The sequence below is a fragment of the Balaenoptera acutorostrata genome, chromosome 14 (assembly GCF_949987535.1).
Source record: "Balaenoptera acutorostrata chromosome 14, mBalAcu1.1, whole genome shotgun sequence".
Classification (NCBI taxonomy): domain Eukaryota; kingdom Metazoa; phylum Chordata; class Mammalia; order Artiodactyla; family Balaenopteridae; genus Balaenoptera; species Balaenoptera acutorostrata.
The window spans coordinates 25,608,096-25,627,973 of NC_080077.1; the positions used below are offsets into that span (position 1 = coordinate 25,608,096).

The following is a 19,878-nucleotide window of genomic DNA, read 5'->3' on the forward strand; positions in this document are numbered from 1 at the left end:
TGTCTTTCTACTTAAATTCCTCCTGTTTATTCCTTAACCCATTGCAAACTAGATTTTACCCTACCGCATCTCGATAACTGCTCGAGCAGCAAAAACCTAATTGCAAAACATAGAGTACATTCCCCTCCCCTTTTTTTATTGGATCCCACTATTTCTCCTTTTTAGAAATTATCAATATTTATCGTTTTTCTGATTAAATGATATTATATATTTTGGGTAGTAAATACAGTCTCATGTAAAGAAAACATAGAAATATCCCTTAATCTCAGCACCCAGAAATAAACGCTAGCATATTCACTACCTCTTATATGTACATATCTTAATAGAATTGGGTTATGCTTATGTATACACTGCTTTGTGTTCTGCTTTTTGTTTTCATAACATTAATGCTATAAGTGAGTTTTAAAGGCTACATGTTTTTCTCATTATATGGCTATTCCATAATTAATTTTTATCTGTTCTTGTGGTGAGTTCATGTTGGTTTTCATCTTGAACACCCTGTACCTAAACCTGTATGTGCAATGATTGTTTCTTTTAAGGCTTGCTCCCACCTTCCAAAGCCTCTTCCCACCCTTGGTTTCCCACTTCCTGCTGGTACTTTTTCCCACTATCTCTTTCATAGGGTCCTTTTTATACCTGCCTGTTAGGTTTCCTTTCATTGCTCTGGGCTTGCTGGCAGTCTCATTTACTCCCCCAACTTCAGTCATCACCTGCTGTCTGCTTCCCATCTGTGGAGCATATCTCCTCAACGTGCTCCCTTCTGAACACTACCTCTGTGTTTCTAACTGTTCCCTGGGTAACTCCCCCTGAAAGTCCCACAGGCACCTGAAACGGATGTAACAAGGATAAAGAAACTACAGGTGATCTCCTTTTAGGTCTTCCCGTTATTTATCTAGCATTTACCTGGAATATTTTAGACGCTTTGGTTTATAAGCCAAAGTAATCTAAGATGTGAAATGATCCCTTAAGGGGTTCCAAGTGGGCACAATAATCATAACACAGTGCCTGCATAGCCTGCAAGGCTGTGTGCTCTTCTATTCTTAACTCTCGCCCTCCTTTTCCTCATAGTTCCTTTAATGTAAACCTGCCCCTTTATCCTCCTTGCCCTTTAAAATTTACACAGAAGTGATGCCCCTTAGTGGCACAACAGCAGCTTCCTCCTGTGCTGATTATTCATAGCAAAAATGACTGTCTTTTTTCCTTGTGCAAGTAAACAAATGGTTATTGTTATTGTGATATGTTGCTGAACCATTGCTAGGTGCTTTTTTGCAATTCTAGTAAATACTTCTGATTTAGTACCACAGCATCTCAGGTACCTTAATCTTCCTTTGAGTGTTTTGGGAAAAAGAAAATAGACAAAATATGTTCCCTTTGTACAAGAAGTTGAATTTTTTGAGAAGCTGAGACAAGGATACTTAGTGCTTGTTTTAAGATTACTTTATGATGTCTATGTAGTAGATGTTACTTTTGGGATTATAATTTAATCTTGTAACTTAAAATTCTCTTTTCTAGTCTGATACTTGTAGTAGCCAGTCGAGAAATACTTGTTGAGTGACTAGAATGATCCTTGAAAGCCTTCATGCTAAAAAAAAAAAAAAAGGAAACAAACAAAAATTGTTGTTTTAAAGAAAAGTAATATAACCACGTTAAATATAATCTGGAAAATAAGAGGGGAAAAAACCATACTGTTAATCTCACCTAACAAATTTGTTGGTAGAATTTTTATATATCTGGTTGTTTTAAAAGTTGTGTTTATGTAGTTAAAATTATGCATCCTGCCTTTTCCCACTTAGTATGTCATTTTAGGACTTACTTTAAATGGCTGCTTAATAATCTATGAGTTGCAGAAACTTTTGGCCCTATTGTATGCACAGTGTTTATGAAGAAGAGTAGATGGTCATTTGTTTCTAAAAGATATGATTCTTAATAAAATGTAGTTGCTTATCACATGAATTTTAATACGTAGGAGAATGATAACCCTCTTATTGTAAGGTCAGTGCCTTTTTATTTTCAAACATTTAAACCTGAAACTTGAGGAAGTTGGTTGTAAGTTGAGAGTAATATACTATATGTCAGCTATGTATTTTGGAGAAGTTATAAACAGAAGTTAGATAGCTGCTTATGTGGAGAATTATTGTCATAATTCTTAATGTTAACATTGTGTTCTTTTATAGATTATGGAGCTTTGTGGTGCAACTAGACTTGGTTATTTTGGAAGAAGTCAGTTCTATATTGCTTTGAAACTTGTAGCTGTTGCCCAGTCTGGCTTCCCTTTAAGGGTGGAAAGTATAAATACAGGTAAATATGGAATATATTAGTAACTGAAATGAAAATGAACTTCTAATCACAAATGAAGTAAAGTCAGAACTGTTGGGTCTTTCTGATGTTTCATTGGGATTTGTGACATTGAGTTAGTGTCATGACTTTTACTACCATGCACTTTTCGTTTGTTAATATTAGAAAAATATGTCTATCTTAACTCTGTTATGGCATATATGTACTTCATACACATTTGATGGTAATATAAAAACTGTTACAGTGGTGATTTTTAAAAATTAATTTACTAAAAATTGCTTAGAATTTAGATGAATAATTTTATCAAGGTAAGTGATGAATTATAGTGCCCATCTTCATATATGCTTTCCTTATATTCTTTTCTACTAACTAAGTATAAAATAACATTATACTTTGTGTTTTCCTGTTTGGAAAAGCCATGAAAGCTACATTTGAAATTAGAAAGAATAAGTTAACCAAAACTTTGACAGACACAGTATTAAAAATATTGGCAGACTAAAACCCAAATACAAGCATCTAACCACCTTACAAATGTCACCTAGGATAATTTGTTTTGCTGTTATTTGGAGGCTCATTGATGCCTAAGTAGATGGAAATTCTATAAAGGTAGGCACTTAAATGCAGAGTTCTTTGGTTTTCATAGGAAAGGCGGGCAAGAGAAAACTTGAGGTTTTCTCTGATGTTAGAATTTTTATAACATAGTTTTAAGTACCAGCTCAGTTTATTAGTCATCCAGAGGTTTTCATTGTGGAGCTCTGGTTTGCCACATATCATTGTTCTAGAGTTAAGAGTTTACATTCTTTTCAGGTAATTTTGAATTCCTTTACATTAATGCTGAATAAACAGTGTTTTCTCTTATTAATGTGGAGATACTAAAGAGAAATTCTGGTAATCATGGTGGAGGGAAGTACACTTTCTTCTAAGAATGGTTCTGCTGCTGTATTGTTCTAGTCTAAAAGTGTGCAGAGAAATTTTCAGTCTTTTATCCTCTTCTCTATTTAAAATTGAATGTAGAATATTTGCCTGTAGGAGTGTCATAAGCTAGACTAAAGTGGGTGGGTATAACTAACACCTTGTTCTGTGTCCTTGGTAGGTGAACAGTAAGATGTTTTCAGGAATTTCTGCAATGAAAATGTCTAGATTAATCTAGTCTCAAACTTAGTGACATATTCTTATTTTGCTTAGAGCTCTAACATCTTCCTTTAGGGAACCAGTGTGCGTAGAAACAGCCTAGGCTTCGGGGTCCGACTCACCTGGGTGCAAATCCTAACTGTCAGTGACCTTGGCATCTTGGAGTCTCATCTTGGAGTTTCTTTCTCTGTAAAATGGGGTTGATATGGTTATGAGACGAGATAGATACAAAGTACAAGCATAGGGCCAGACATGCAATGAACATTTAATACAGCTTAACTTCTTAAGGACAGTTTGGTGTTATTACTTCTTTCTAGGTTAGAGTTTCCCTAAACAGTCTAAGGGAGATGATCTGAATTTTGTAGAGATAAACATTTTGTGTCTGTTGTTTCTGTATCAGTTTTTGCAGAAATTCTTTCTAATGTCAAATTCATCTCTTATTTCAGTTTTTCGTGTGTATACCCTTTTTTATTTTGAAGTAATAATTATTTTTGTGGTTAACAGTAAAGGACCTTCCTCTGCCAAGATTTGTTGCTTCAAAGAATGAACAGGAATCTCGTCATGCAGCCTCATATTCTTCAGATTCTGAAAATCAAGGGTCTTATTCTGGTGTAATTCCCCCACCACCGGGCAGGGGGCAAGTGAAAAAGGGATCCACAAGCCATGATACTGTCCAGCCTCGTACATCTGCAGATCAGCAGGTAAGCACGTGCGTGTAAATGCTATCAGTTGATGTCCTGTGCGAATGCATACACTGAAACATTTATTGAGTACCTTAGTAATGAAAATGTTACCTTAAAATTTAAATTTTAAAGTAATGATGTTCTTTCTAGGAACCCGTATCCCCAGTAGTTTCGCCACAGCAGTCTCCACCTACTTCTCCACACACATGGAGGAAGCACAGCCGCCATCCCAGTGGAGGAAACAGTGAGAGGCCTCTTGCAGGACCTGGGCCATTTTGGTCTCCCTTTGGTGAAGCACAATCAGGTATTTAGAAATTTTTTAAAAGTAACATTTATTAAGGGTTGTAAATTGAAGAAAACTTGATAGTGTTCCTTTAAGAGTTGCCTCCAAGTCAATTTTTAAGTATACGTTAAGTGCCTTAAAGAGAAGCAAAAGCCAACTGTGAAAGTTTCTAAGTAGATATATCACTTTGAAGAGTGGTAATTGCATTTATTTATATCTATGATGCTTAGACAAAAGTTTATCGGTATCAGATTCTCTGAAGGGTAAAATGAAAAAATAAATATTCCTAGGGATGTATTCCCAGGTATAGATTATATTAGTGAAGGGAAGTGCACTTTGTTGTAAAAATGCTGCTGCTGCTATGTTGCTTATTACAGCAATAAATTGGTTGTACCAAACGAGGTATAATTTTAAATTAACAGAAAAGATTCCATTTTGGAAATTGTTAACATTTCTTCAAAGTTAGCATTAAAAAGAAAACTTTTATATGTGTGTGGTGATTTGTTATCATTAAAAACCTGGTAACTTTATTTTTTTTCTCCAAAAATGAGTCAGCATGTTTACCCATTCTGCTTTTAGGTTCTTCTGCTGGTGATGCGGTATGGTCAGGGCATTCTCCACCTCCACCTCAAGAAAATTGGGTCAGTTTTGCAGATACTCCACCAACCAGTACTCTTTTAACCATGCATCCTGCTTCTGTCCAGGTGTGACATTTTATTAGTATTGCATTTTTATTTGCTTCATTCAGAGTATTGCTGCAGTCATTGTTTTCCTATTTTGCTGTTGCAAATTTTATAAATGCAAGTTCACTCTTTTACAAAAAAACAGAACTCTGCGTTTTCTTCAAGTCTGTTTTCATTGGAATGTTTCACTGAAAGTTTTGGCTGATTTTCTTGCTAATTCCATAGTGAAGTTTTGAAAGGTTTCTGCATCTAGGAATATATTTGCTTGGCTTTCTTAGCACATTTTACATAACTTTCTGTTGCTTACATATTGCTGTCGTTCTACACATTTATATAATCATTGTGCAAAAACGTTTAATAACCCATATAACAAATATGTGGTTTGCTGATGAGTTTGTGAAGACTTCTTATATTTTAAACATCCACAGAAAGTAAGTTTTACTTTCAAAGATAAGTAACCTAGCAATCTTGGTCCATGTAATCATATAGATAGATACTGTACTGAGGAAAAAATGTTTCATTACAGGACCAGACAACAGTACGAACTGTAGCATCAGCTACAACTGCCAATGAAATTCGTAGGCAATCCAGTAGTTATGACGATCCCTGGAAAATAACAGATGAACAAAGACAGTATTATGTAAATCAATTTAAAACCATTCAGCCTGATCTAAACGGATTTATTCCAGGTGAGTTGTTAAAAACAGAAGTTCTTCTAGATGGGATAGGACAATCTCAATTTCATAATCTCAAAAACATGGTTTTATTGGTCAGAGATTATAAAGGATAAATTAATTCTCAAATTGCCTAAAAACTTTATAATTGCTGGAAACCAAAAACATGACATGTACACATGTTAAGGTTACCTTTTTCTCAGTGACAAAAGTTTTAAGACTCTTACCTCACATTTTATTCTTGGAGCTGTAAGTTCAGAATAACATTAAACAACACTGTTTTAATATTTCAGGATCTGCAGCTAAAGAGTTTTTTACAAAATCAAAACTTCCTATTCTTGAACTTTCTCATATTTGGTAAGTGTGGTATATCATTAGTTGGGTATTGTGGGTTGTTTCAGAGGAGTTTATAGCAGGTAGATTTTTGAACTTTAAAAAATAAACTATTAGAGTAACGTTTTCAAGGACATTCTCAAAGAACTCAGTATTGCCTTATAATAGCCAGCTTCTCTCTCACTCTTTAGAAAAGAAATAAGTGATAACACTGTAGTAGTTCTTTAAAATGTGCTATAAAATTCTTTAAGCTGTATCACCTGTTTCTTGTTGAAAGCATAATGTGTGGAATAAAAGCTAGTTTACTCATACATGGTTATGTTTATCACATTTGTTTTTTAACAAGTTTAGTAAGTCCTATACCAAGGCATGATCTTAAGGACATGCTTAGCTGCCATTTAAATATAGACTGAGACTCAGGATAGCTGCTGTGTAGTTGAAATTAGCCATTAAAACACAAATTGCAATCACAAATTGTTTTTTAAAAACAATTATTGGATAAACAAATGTTATTTCTACTGTATATCAGTGAATTTCTTTACATTCTAAATTATTTTGTTATTAAGGTTTTTAGAAGCATAGGATGCCATGGTAGGAAGTAGGTAGATAATGCCTAAAACCGAAAAATCAAGAACTAGCAATATATGCATGCTATTTATGTAGTTTAAGGTAATGAATAAAAAATGGTTGCATCTGCAACCAGAAAATCAACATCAGGGTGGGGCTGCTCTTTTTTTGTATCAAGCCTTGTAATTCTATTGGATGCTTTAAAGTGCATACATGTAGAAGTTTGATAACAATAAAAACAGTTTTTTAAAATTTCAGTGACTTACTAACTAAGCCTAGCTTTAACTAAATCCTGTTACTAAAAATGCATATGGGTTAAAGGTTATTTTTTGGTGACTTTATTTATTGGGACTGTTTTTTCAGCATTTTATTATGAGAATTTAAGGCATACAGAAAAGTTTAAAGAATTGTTCCTTGAACACCCATCTGCCTGCTGCCTACAGTTAACAGTTTGCTATATTTGTTTTATTACATATCTTTCCATCTATGAAATTTTAAAAATTATAGATTGCTATTTTCTGGGAAAGGATTTCTCTTCTTTTTGAGACCTAAAGGGAGTCAAAGCAGAATATGATTATATTAATAATAAGTTTTTCTTCTAGGGAACTCTCAGACTTTGATAAAGATGGAGCCTTGACACTGGATGAGTTTTGTGCTGCTTTTCATCTGGTAGTTGCTAGGAAGAATGGCTACGACTTACCGGAAAAACTCCCTGAAAGCTTAATGCCCAAACTGATTGATTTGGAAGATTCAGCAGGTAAGATCAGGAGCTGAAGAGACCTGATTGCATGCCTTAATAAACATAACACTTGATTCTTAAAGCAAAATAAAGATGGACATTAAAACTTAGTTTAAGAGCATAAACATTTCATCAGAAGCACGTAGATTTGCCCTCAGAATAGGATGTACAGGCTGAACCTGGATTAATGGCTTGGCTTATTTAGTAAACTTTAAATAAAGAGATAAAGAATACATGCCACTATTTCACCTTACACTAGTGACTTGCAGAGATCTGAAGAGCATTTCATAGTGTCTTGTTACTTTGCTGCCTTTAATTGCATTATAAATTGAAGTGGGTAAAGTAGCCTGTCTTCATTATCAACATTTTTCCATTTAATGCATCTTGATTTGTTGAAGGGAATGCCTGGTTTATCCTTAGACCTCTGCAGTCCGCAAGCATTTTCCTTTAAAAAGCCCACCTCTTTTCTTCAGACTCTAAAGAAATCTGGGAAATTTGTATTTGATTGTAGATAGTGCTTTTTTTTTAATGTTTACAAGAATGCTTTTATAAGTGCTCATATTTACTGGTAGCTTTCTTTAAAAGGAAATAAGACTACAAGGGGTAAAAAATGAGTATGTTTTTCTCACATTCTGAATAAATAAGAGGAAATTAATGCTAAATTCTTAATGTGCCTAATTAAAACTAAATTATTGTTTTCAATTTTGCTATCTAAATTCTCTTGTATTTTATGTCGGAAGGAATTTTATGCTTTTAAAAAGAGAAGATAGAATGGAATTTGGCTCCTAAAAGGGCAACGTCTGTTTAACTCAGAAATGCAAGTCATCTGACTTCACTGTCTAGATTATACGGAAAGAACCATGTACATGTCATTACTGTCAGGAAGAGAACAGTCTCCTTGGAGTTAAGAATCTGAGTGTGCTTCTAGTTTTGCTAATTACTCTGTGACCTTCCTTGGGCAAGTTCTAACCATTTACTCTTATTTTTTCCTTCTGTTTCTCCACCTGAAATGTGGATTTGATGCCATTCATATTTTAAGACCTGAATTGTATCCTGACCTTTTATCAACCAATAGGTTGATTAAATAATTTACTGTTGATTTCAGTTTTTTAGAAACATTATCCTGTGAGAATCCTAGGATTTGCCTAATCATTTCAGGTGGTTATTTGGCGTCAGTTACCCTCTAACTTGAGCTGAAAGCTAAGTGTTTTTGTCAGATAATTTTGCTTCAGAGTTCTTTGGTTTACCTAATTAGGAAATAAACAAAAATCACTTCTTTATTTAGCTTTTTGCTAGTAGCCAAAAGGGAAGCAATTTTGATAGCTACAGACTTGCTGCATCATTGATTTATAAATTGGGCTCGTATGTAGAGTTTTTCTATGACTTTAATTTTTTAAAAACTGATAGCATACTAATACAAGAAATAAGTCAAGCTTATTGTATGTCATTTTCTAGAGACTTGTCTGATCTTGTTATCTATTGGATTCAGATAGGTGAATCTGGCTTTTGCATGTAGTCAGTAGAGTCTTTTTTTTCTTTCTTTAATTTAAATAGTCTGGTTCTTTGTCATGTTGATCTACTGACGGAATTTTAAGGCTGATGATGCAAGAAGTTCTTTCCTGGGCATTTGTCTTTTTACACCTGTTAGATTTGTTTAGCAAAGAGACACTCTGGTTTTTTGCCTGCATGTATCTATACACTATTGCTCTAACTATAATTTTAAAGGTGTCAAAGACTCAGTTTTTTCCAATTCTAACATAATATTATATGGTTTTCCAATCAAATTTATTGTAAACATTTTGACCACACAATATTAGATTAAAATCTGCTTTGCCTACTTATAAATGATCAATTTGGAGTTCTATTTTGAGGTGGGAAGAACCATTTAATCTTTTTTCTCCTACCTATCATAAGCCTGAGATTCATGACACAAAGTCCTTTGAATGGAGAAATTGTCATGTGACACTGTGATTCAATCAGTATCCTTAAAAACCATTTTAAAATAGCTGTGTTTTTAGAAGTTCCCAGTTAAAGGAGGCATACCCAAACACTTTCTTTTGGCTGACCTGAGACTTATCATAAATATTCCTTCTGTGGAGACTTCGTGCCGTGCAGGCAAAGGTGGTTTCTGTCTTCTCTGATCTCACACGGCATATTCTATGTGCTGTTCATTACGGCACACATTATGCTGAATCCTGTTCTTTTTTTTCCTCTTTCTACCACTACACTCTGAGCGCCTTAAAAAAACAGGAAATGTATCATATTCACTGTAGTATCCTCAGGACCTAGCACTTTGCAGGCATGGACTAAGTGGCTCAGTAAATAATTATTGAGTAAATTATGCTAAATGTGTGCCATTTTTAAAGTAGGGTTTTTTCCTTAACATTTCTGTCTTTGGAAATACAGTCGTTTGTTTTAAGTTTATGATGTTGGGACATATTAAAATATTAGCTCCACAAGTATTCTATATTTACAATTTAAATAACTTACAGAAAAACAGATGATGACTAATGATGACTTGAGTTACAGTTGCTTGAAGTAACAAGCTAAGCTTTCTGTAGGCATGCAAACATAGGTGGGATATATATGTATTTTTTCCAAAGTCATTTGAACAGATTTATAGGGTTAAATATACCAGATAAAACAGAACAACGAAGGACCAGAGGTAGAAGTACTTGTGTAGACCTGAATTAAAATATTTAACATCGAGCATCACTGAATTTGACAGCTGGAGTAAATAAAAAGGGAAACTTGACTTTCGTTGTCTTATAAAAGAAAACATACAAGAATTCATCTGTGGAAGCTTTCTGAAGCTGAATTCAATAAAGAATGGTAATCTTCTAGGAATAGCTATCTTCTTTTTTTCTAAATTTTAAAAATTTTTATTGGCGTATAGTTGACTTACAATGTCGTGTTAGTTTCAGGTGTACAGCAAAATGAATCAGTTATACATATACATATATCCACTCTTTTTTTAGATTCTTTTCCCATGTAGGTCATTACAGAGTATTGAGTGGAGTTCCCTGTGCTATTCAGTAGGTACTTATTAGTTATCTATTTTATATATAGTAGTGTGTATATGTCAATCCCAATCTCCCAATTTATCCCTCCCCCCTCTTAGGAATGGTTATCTTCTATTAAAAAAAAAAAAGATTAAGGTGACCTGCTATCCTACCACAATTGTATCTTAAAGAAAAAAAAAAAACAACACGTTGAGTTATTATACATTTTAAACTCAATCTCCACCTCTTTTTTTTCCCACCTCTTACACTCAATTTCCAAAGAATCATCTTTGTAGCACAGTTGCAATTTTATGTATATTTTTTGCGATTATTTGGTCAATCTCTCTTAAACTAGATTAGAGGTTCCTGGGCAGATAGTAACCAGATTGGTCTTGTTCATCATGTTTAAGCACCTAGCAGGGTGCAAATTGAGTACACATAAGTAGGCGTTCACATTTTTGAAATGACTAAGTTGGCTGAGCCACTTGTTGTTTAAAACTGTTTCCTGTCTTCACACCACACTGCTCACATGAGCACCTCAGTAGTATTTGCTTGAGATGCTCCGGGAGGTAAAGGAATTTGTTCACTATTCTGTGTCCTCCTCCATAATCGCTGCTTTGTACAGTAAACTTGAGCATGTGTTTCATTGTTGTTGATATGGTGCATAGCATAGGTCCCCAAGCTCCTAGTGGTACTTTCTTTTTTTTCCTAGCGGTACTTTTAACATGAATATTTTTAAAAGCCAGACTTTTTATTTATGAGTCATTTGCCAAAAATACATACTTGAGACTAGCTTGATGTGAGTTAATCAACGTTAAGAGTTTCTCTTGTGTTCACCCAGAAAATTTTAACATAAAAGCCTGCAGAAGTAACACATGCAGCTATCTGTTTTTACACAAGTGCATTCACACTGTACATCCTTGATTTTTTTCTAATAATGTTGTACATCTCTGCACTTTGTTACATATAGAGCTGTCACATTCTTTATCATAATTAGTGAATGTTCCTTAATTCAACCAGTTTGTTATTGATGGAATTTTCGGGTAGTTTCCTGGCTTTACTTTTAAAATGGTGTTGCAAAAAAAAAGATACATATATTTTTGCTTTGTACAGAGAACCTCGAATATTTGTTTTGGAAAATTTACTCTCCAAGTGCCTTTAGTTGCAGAGGAAAATGAAAATAGGCACTAATATTCATCATTAACTTTACCTTTTCATCATTAACTAACCTAAGGAATTAATTCTCAAGCCCCCCACCCCATATATGTATACATTCTTAACACTTGTGTCATTTCTTTTCAGATAGTGGGGTATTGGAGGTGATGAATCAGTACAATTGTAAATACTGGCAAAGGTGCACCATTTAGTGAAACTGGACAAAATAATTAAACTCCTCAAATTCCTGGCAAAAACAGTGACAAACAAGGCTAGCTAATACTTGAAGGAGAAAATCTCTGCAAGAATGACACAATAGGAGCTTTTAAAAGATTATGGTTTAAATATCAGTGGATTTAGTAAGAGTCCCTGGGAATATTTAACGATACCCTTAATTATTTTTTGCAGAAATGAGCTTTTTTCTTTAAGATTGTGTTGTGAAAGTCAAAATGAAGTGAAGGATGTCCGTCTTGCTCTGTTAGGACGAGAACTCCATGGAAATAAATGGGAGCCTTGTCTTCTTGCTCAATACTGTATCTTTGTTTACTATATTTACTTACAGGCCCTCAGTAAATGTTCACTGACGGAATTCATGCTTTTATTAATTTTGCCACCAAATTTCACCCAAAATCTTTAACATCTTTTATGGTTTGTTCTTTATACTCATTTTCTGTGTAAGTCTTGAAGAAAACGCCCCAGTTTAGTTGTTTTTTCTCTTTATGAAATTTTAATCCTTATTTTAAGTGGATTAACTTTAAATGGGCTTTTTCCATTTTTAGCTATACTTAGATAATGGAAACCTCCTGTATATCTGTGGGTAATATTCTTTGAAGTATAATAGCTGAGCCAAATAGTATTTGCTATAAAATGTTGATCAGTACTGCCAAAAAAAAAAAAAGGCAACAGATGCAATTTAATTAGTATTTGGGGTAAATGTTTTATTGTTTTCAAATCTTGTTGGACATGTTTTTACATTCATTTTTTTAAAATCTTTGGTTTTAATTCAAAACTAATGGACTACTACATAGTCCTTAAGATCTGTTTACTGAGTAAGTTCCCATTTTGTGGAGTATTGGGGAGAAGTGGAATTAATTTTGGAAATACAACTTAGTTTTTCGATCCATGTAATATCATTCAAGGCAAACAAAGCATATCTTAAATTAAGTCTTTAATTTCTTTCTGCATATGCATTGCTTATCCCTGTCTTTTAAGTGTGAATGAAAAAGGTACTATTTATAGGGGTTTTTTTTAAACTTAAAATTTATCCACACCTGTTTTTTTAAATTTTAAATGTTTTTTTCTTGTACAAATAATATTCACTTCTCAAATAAATAAAAGATATAGTTACTTTTTGCTTAGATGAAGCTGATAAATGAAATTAGAACCTTGAACCTACATGATTGAAGAATTCTTCCTAGATTTGTTTTGCTACTTGAAAAGAAAATAAGTTTTAAACCATAAGACTTTAGGGAGTGTATATATTTCTATTAGATTGATAATAGCTGGCAGTCATTTTTGAAACAATTTTTTAGTATATTGAGTATAATACTAGGAAAATAAGAGAAATTTGGGGTGGGTAGATTATAAACCTAGAATGAAACTGAAAGAGTTTCTTTCTCTTTAAGAAAGAGGTTGTTCAGCAGGTACACTGAACTGAACTGAATCTGGGAACTTTTTAGGGTCTATGGAGCCTAGGAGGATAAAAACTACTGACAGTGTTTTTATTTTCTAGTGCGATCCTGAAAATAAGGTTTGCACTTTTCATATTATCATTACTAACTTTTAAATGTAGATTGACAGTACATCAGTATGATCACACTGGGTTGTGCCTTCCAGGCACACTTTTATACATGGAAATACTTTTTGCATAAAAGCCCTTTTGGGGTTGACTTTAACAAATAATTTAGGCTCATGGTCTTCTTTTTCAGCCCTGATGCTCTGATGATGTCAGGGGCAGAGCAGAACCCTCAGGAGGGAGGCAGGGTTGATACAGTGTTCCAGCAGGAGGCTAGGTTGGAACACTGCATCAGGTAAGAGTAAAACTACACCCCTGCCTCCGTAAGGATACAGTCTTAAAGACTAACTTTTGTGGGCAGCTATGAAGCTCTTTGTTGGAGTATTTATAAGGAGCCAAGTTGAAGGAAGTGTAGTTTATTTACAGACCTAATGCCTCTTCCCAGACTCATGACTGTTAGTTTCTAGAACATAGGTAATTTGCTCTTTTTCTACTGCCATTTGTCGTTCTATATATGAAGTTAGGAAACAAGCAATGTGTAATTTTGCTAATTTATTCCAGAGATAATTTTTGAATTTTCTAGGACAGTGATTTTTTTCAAACTTTCTCATCTTAGGGACCCCTTTACATTCTTAAAAATTTTTGTGAACCCCAAAAAAGACTTTCTTTTTGTAGATTAGATCTGTCAATAGTAACCCTATTAGAAATTAAAAGTGATACATTTTTTAAAAATACTTACTGCTTTATTTTAAAATATCAAGAATGAACCCCTTACATATTAGCATAGGTATTTTTAGGAAAATAACCATATTCTCCAAAATAAAAAAATTGTGAGAAAGGTGGCATTGTTGTACACTTTTGCTAATCTCGTTCATATTGGGTTGAATAGAAGACAGCTTAGAATCCCAGCTGGCTGCACTCTGCATTCAGTCTGATGGGTGTGTTACTCTGTTTGAGGCGTGTCAGGGGTTGGCACACCAAGCCCCGAGGCCAGGTCCAGTCTGCTGACTGCTTTTGTATAACCTGCGAGCAAAGAGTGGTTTTTGTTTTCAAAAAAGAATTAATATTTATCACACATGAAAATATATGAAATTTGAATTTCAGCATCCATAAATAAAAATTTATTGGAACACAGCCAAGCCCATTCCTTTGTGAATTACCTATCGCTGCTTTTGACAGCAGCACAGTTGAGTGGTTGCAACAGAGACCTTATAGCCTGCAAAGCCTAAAATATTTACTGGCTAGCCCTTTGCAGAAAAAGGTTGCCAGTCCTTAGTATGTGAAGAAAATTTGGCCTCACGTAGTAAAAGGGAGGACTATTTTCAGATAATTTTGGATATTCTTTGGTACTGCACCAAAACTCAGCAAATGGTAATTTCTTAAAGGTTAATTGCAGTGTAAAAGCTGAAACCATATTAATGAATTGTTTGTACTGTTACATAGATCTGTCTTGCACTTTGAATGAATCTTTTACCCATGCACGGCTTTGTAACATAATGCACTGATTATTTGTAAAATATCAGTTCATTGAGTTGTACAGCTCTTTCAAATGTTGGGACATTTTATTATAAAATATCAAAAAGTGTGTTTGTTAATATCACAACCTATCTTATCAAGGAAGTACTGGGAAGCTCTTGAGCTTATAGACATGGATATACATTTTCCAAAATTCTAATCTTCACTTAAAAGCTCAAACTTTGTCATTAGGAGCAAATACTGAAAATTGTTATTTTCCTTGAAGGGACAGGGTCACTTAATCCATTTTCAAGAAAATCCCTGCCTAATAGCCATGTCTGAATAATTACAGTTTATCACCTGTTCTTTCAAGAATAATAGCGTTCCATGAAAAAAGTGGCCTGTTCAGCTGACATCTGAATCACACTGAGACAACCGTTGCACTTTAATATGGAGAAGTGCTTCATATCTGTTTCCCATTTTGCCACAGAATATTTTAAAAATGTGTTTCCAGGGGTGAGATTTAATAAAATTAATAATTTTTACTGCTTAATTGTGAACATCCTTCAGTGAAATTGTCATGCATATTTATTGATTTATTTATTTTAACTGGAATGCGTGGTGGTAAAGAATACAATGACTGCTATATTGTAGCAGTAATCACTGTATATTTAGGTGCCACTGCCTTGATTCTTGCTAAGAAGCTAGCAGTTTTACCCACCATTGCTTTTGCACCATCAGTGCATATGCCAACACAGAGAAAAAGCATTATTACTATTACAAAATAATTTTGACGTTTTAGACCCCCCTAACAGTGTCATGGGGACTCCCAGGAGTCCATGGTTCGCAGTTTAAGAATTGCTACTGTAGGAAAATAACTGTATTGGAATGACTATGAAGTATAATTATTTGGGTGAATAACACTTCAGTTCTTAGCCTCAAGGGGCTGGACCCACTGCAGCCTGGTACTAGTGAATCAAAGAGGTACCCAGAATCCATCCCAAATCTGAACTTCCCTGCAGTGGGGATGGTGTACACTCTGGCCCTAAATTTGTCAGTAGAAGACTAACAGGAGAACAGAGGTCTAGACAAGTCAAATCAGGGCCCCAGTTTGCCTTAAGGTGACATTTGAAACTTAAATAATAATGCAGTATGACTTTTAAATAGGTTCTTTTGAAAATTAATCATCCTATAGTTAATACTATTTTTATTCTATTTTTCTTTTCTTTAATATCTGCTTTGGGAGATCTTTTAAAGACGCTTCTTCATTCACCATCCTTCTGACAGAGTTTCACTTCCGGTAAATTATCAAATCTATAGCTATTATCCTTCTTTCTTTAACTCCCTTTCCTGTTGGTTTTTGTTTTGTTTTGTTTTAATTTAATAAATTTATTTACTTTGTATTTATTTTTGGCTGCATTGGGTCTTCGTTGTTGCACACAGGCTTTTCTCTAGTTGTGGCGAGCAGGGGCTACTCTTTGTTGCGGTGCACGGGCTTCTCATTGCGGTGGCTTCTCTTGTTGCGGAGCACAGGCTCTAGGCACGTGGACTTCAGTAGTTGTGGCACGTGGGTTCAGTAGCTGTGGCTCGCGGGCTCTAGAGTGCAGGCTCAGTAGTTGTGGTGCACTGGCTTAGCTGCTCCATGGCATGTGGGATCTTCCCAGACCAGGGCTCGAACCCGTGTCTCCTGATCTCTGCCCAATGACATATGTGGTCTCCCCACATCCCTCATCCATCCTCTCCCACATTTGCCGAAGTAGGCTGTCATACTGCTCTGATGTAGGGCTCACTGGAACCATCTTGCTGGTGAGGTCCAGCTCCAGTTTGCCGTCGAGCGCCTTGCTGTCCTAGCTGCAGTCCGAATTGAAGCCGCTGTGGAGCCGGGCGACAGCCGCCGCGGCCTAGGCCGCCCCCGGAGAGCTGGGCTTGGGGGCGAACATAGAGGCCGAGACCGGCGAGTCCATCTGGGAGCGACTCTGCTCTGCCACCATCTTTAATAACTTAGGCTAATTCATCTCCCTTTGTTACCATAGGAAAAAAAGTCCATGATTTTTGTTCACACTGAAAACCACAAGCTATTTCCATGAGGAATTTGCTGCTACTATTTATTATAAATAATTTTTTCGTTAGTTTTTCTCTAAGAGCTTTGAGTTAAGAGGTCTTCATAGAACGTTATATAAAGCATTTCTGCCTCTTATTCTATATCACTTTGGCACTTTTACTGAGAAAGAGGTAGAATTAAGAAAGAAATAGCAACAATGCTTGATCTTAGAAAACAAAAATTTATCAAAATATGATGCTGGACTACAAATTAGAACTTGCAGTGTGATATGACTATAAAGAAATAATGTCAGGGTGAGTAAAAGGGAGGTATTTTGAGATACTCATGTAACAGAATAGGTGAAGAAAAATTTTGAGGCTTCTTCAGAGTATCAGTAGTTAATTTTAGTTCTAGGAAAATAATGGTAAAGGAGAATGAATTTAAATGAAGAAGAACACACAAAAGTAACTCATTCAATAAATATTTGAGTGCCTAATATGTGGTAGGTCCTGTGTTAGGCACTAAAATGTGAAGGATTTACTTATGAATAGATTGGAAGGTTAAAACCTATACATTGCTAAGTTATTATATGGCTGTCTATATAGGAATCTGAAGTATAGTACTAACATTTAATGGCAAATGTCTTTCTTTCTGATGGAGAAACTCGGGTGCTGTTTATTTCATTCAACTTGCCCATGGTCAAACAATGAGATAGTGACAGATATTAGAGCCATATTTTTGATACAGGTTCTAAACAGATTAGGTACTCCCCATTAATTTGGCAATCAATGTGATTTTCAGACTGGGATTATATTCAAAGCCATGTAAAATTTGGGAAGATTGGAATGAGAATTTAGTTACCATTGAAATTCCTTCTGTTTTTAAATTACAATTTGAGAGCTTAGAGAGGCCTTAACTAATTAAAAGTAGAACATGATATCACATAATACTTTAAAAACCACTTTGAAATCCTGTCGTGGATTTGTAGCTCTCTCAGTTAAGTCTGTAAATGCTAGTGAACCTAATGATAAAAGTTTGTTTCGTGTGGGCTCATTGACTTTGCTTTTTGCTCATGCCTGGGCTCTTTCTCTCCTTTTGCTGTCTGTCTTGAAAATATATGCTGCTTCTTGGTAACAAGGAAGACTTGTAGAGAAAATTCGAGAGAATTAGTGTAAATCAGCAGTTCCCAAAGTATATGCCAAGGGAATATTGAGGGATTTTTATCTGATAAAAAAAGGTTTATATTTGGGAAAAACTGATTTAAACATGACAAGTCTTTGATATACAAATGTGCGTGGGGACACTCCAACAGGGAATTATAGTATCCCCAGATTTATTTGAATAGAAAACCTAATTTTTAAAAATACCTTACTGATTAATATTCCATGGGATACACTTTGGGAACTGGTACAAATCCATCCCTACTAGAAAAAGATTCAAAGTATGTGCCCTATTGCATTGCTATGTACAACACTCTTTTTTCTACTTATTTCTAGCTAGAATTTATTTTCGTGGAAAACTCTGGTTTCAGGTAGACAGTAAGTTGCAGGAATAAGTATTGCCTGATTGTCTGATTGTTAAGATGTTTGTTTTGGGAACGTGAGAAAAGGAAATTCAGATTATAAATTACTACTTGTGAAAACCTTCTGTTAGGTTTTTATGAGTAAATATTCCTAAACTAAAATATATTGTTTATAGAGAATTTCTCTTTTTTAAATTGCAGACGTTGGGGATCAGCCAGGTGAGGTAGGTTATTCAGGCTCTCCTGCAGAAGCACCTCCAAGCAAGTCTCCATCAATGCCGTCACTAAACCAGACTTGGCCTGAGCTGAATCAGAGCAGTGAGGTTAGCAAAGCTTCCCTTTTCTCTCACTAACATTCACTTTTTTAAGGTAAGAAGTTCCGAGCAGGGTAATTTCAGCATATAGCTCTTTCAGCATGCATGCATAGTTGAGGGACCATATCAAATGTGACTGTGATAGATATTTGTAATTATATGACTCTGAGGTTTTCAAAGTACTTTTTCATATGTATATACTATCATTTAGTTTCCACCATTTCATTCCTACTAAATCCCTGTGAGTTAGATGGGGCAGACGCATGAACTTAACAGTCAAAAGGGTAAAAGTCTTGGACAAGATATCGTACAGCCAGTAAGGGACAAGGGCTGAGATTTGAACACAAGTCCTTTGGACGTTCAGTCAGCTAGCACACCATCTGTGTCACACTGCCTTCTCATTCCTGTAAGCAAGGCCTGGGATAATAGATTTGGAATCTTAGCATTGGAAGTGATATGAGAAGCCACTAAACCAGCTTTCCACATGAAAAAAGTATTTTCTGCATTCCAAGCTATTCATAGTCATTTATTTTATTTAATACAAAATGGAATGATTTAACCCTATTAAATGCAGTGGTTAAAGACCATGTTATATAAGACCAAGCCAGCCGTGGAAAACAGAATTTGAGAACCACCCCCCCATTACTTTGGAACTCCATTATACAAAACAATAAAAGTAGGGCCACTAAGATTAGAATAAGGGAAGAGGACCTGAGGCCCTGCCTCCACAAAGCGCCCTCTGAGGCCCCTCTGTTAAACCTTCATGCTCTGTAGAACTTCAATTGAAAACCACTGCTCAGCCTGTTAGAGCGCTTTTCTTTGTGAACAAGTTATATTTTTTTTTCCTTACAGTTTTTTGTATCACTTTTAGATAGTGCTTGAAGCTTCTGTGCTTTCTGTGTCTTTTAAAGCCAGAAAAATACTGGGTTTAAGAGACACTAGTTAATTTTGGACAACTGAAAAACAAGAGAAGCAATTGGCAGGTTTAAAGTACTTGCTGCTGCTTTATGGCGTAATCACAGATACCTGCTTCTGAGACATTATAATATACATCCGTCATGCTGTCAGATATAAAACCATTTATATAAGTGTTTTTCTGGAGGGAAGATTTAAGCCTTGAAAGAATTTACTAGTAGAGAGGCTTTATGGAGAATAGGGTCAGTGTTCTTGAAACCACTGTTTTTGCTGCCTTTATTCATTTCTGTCATTTTTTTAAAAAAGCAGTATCAGATTAAAAGAGTATTTTTACTGATATCCGTTCATAAA

General features: G+C 35.0%; 1 protein-coding gene across 9 annotated transcripts in view; it reads left to right on the plus strand.

The window, feature by feature from the left end:
• The window catches only part of REPS1 (RALBP1 associated Eps domain containing 1), an 80,004-nt gene that overhangs the window by 37,346 nt on the left and 22,780 nt on the right, over window positions 1-19,878 (plus strand). For 8 of the 9 annotated variants that reach the window (XM_057527930.1, XM_057527925.1, XM_057527926.1 and 5 more), the window contains exons 2-9: window positions 2,175-2,298; window positions 3,931-4,127; window positions 4,260-4,413; window positions 4,972-5,096; window positions 5,602-5,764; window positions 6,043-6,106; window positions 7,252-7,406; window positions 18,500-18,621. In XM_057527930.1, the coding sequence (XP_057383913.1) occupies window positions 2,175-2,298; window positions 3,931-4,127; window positions 4,260-4,413; window positions 4,972-5,096; window positions 5,602-5,764; window positions 6,043-6,106; window positions 7,252-7,406; window positions 18,500-18,621 (1,104 nt within the window). The remainder of the gene's footprint in view (window positions 1-2,174; window positions 2,299-3,930; window positions 4,128-4,259; window positions 4,414-4,971; window positions 5,097-5,601; window positions 5,765-6,042; window positions 6,107-7,251; window positions 7,407-18,499; window positions 18,622-19,878) is intronic. The other variant, XM_057527929.1, reaches the window with a different exon arrangement.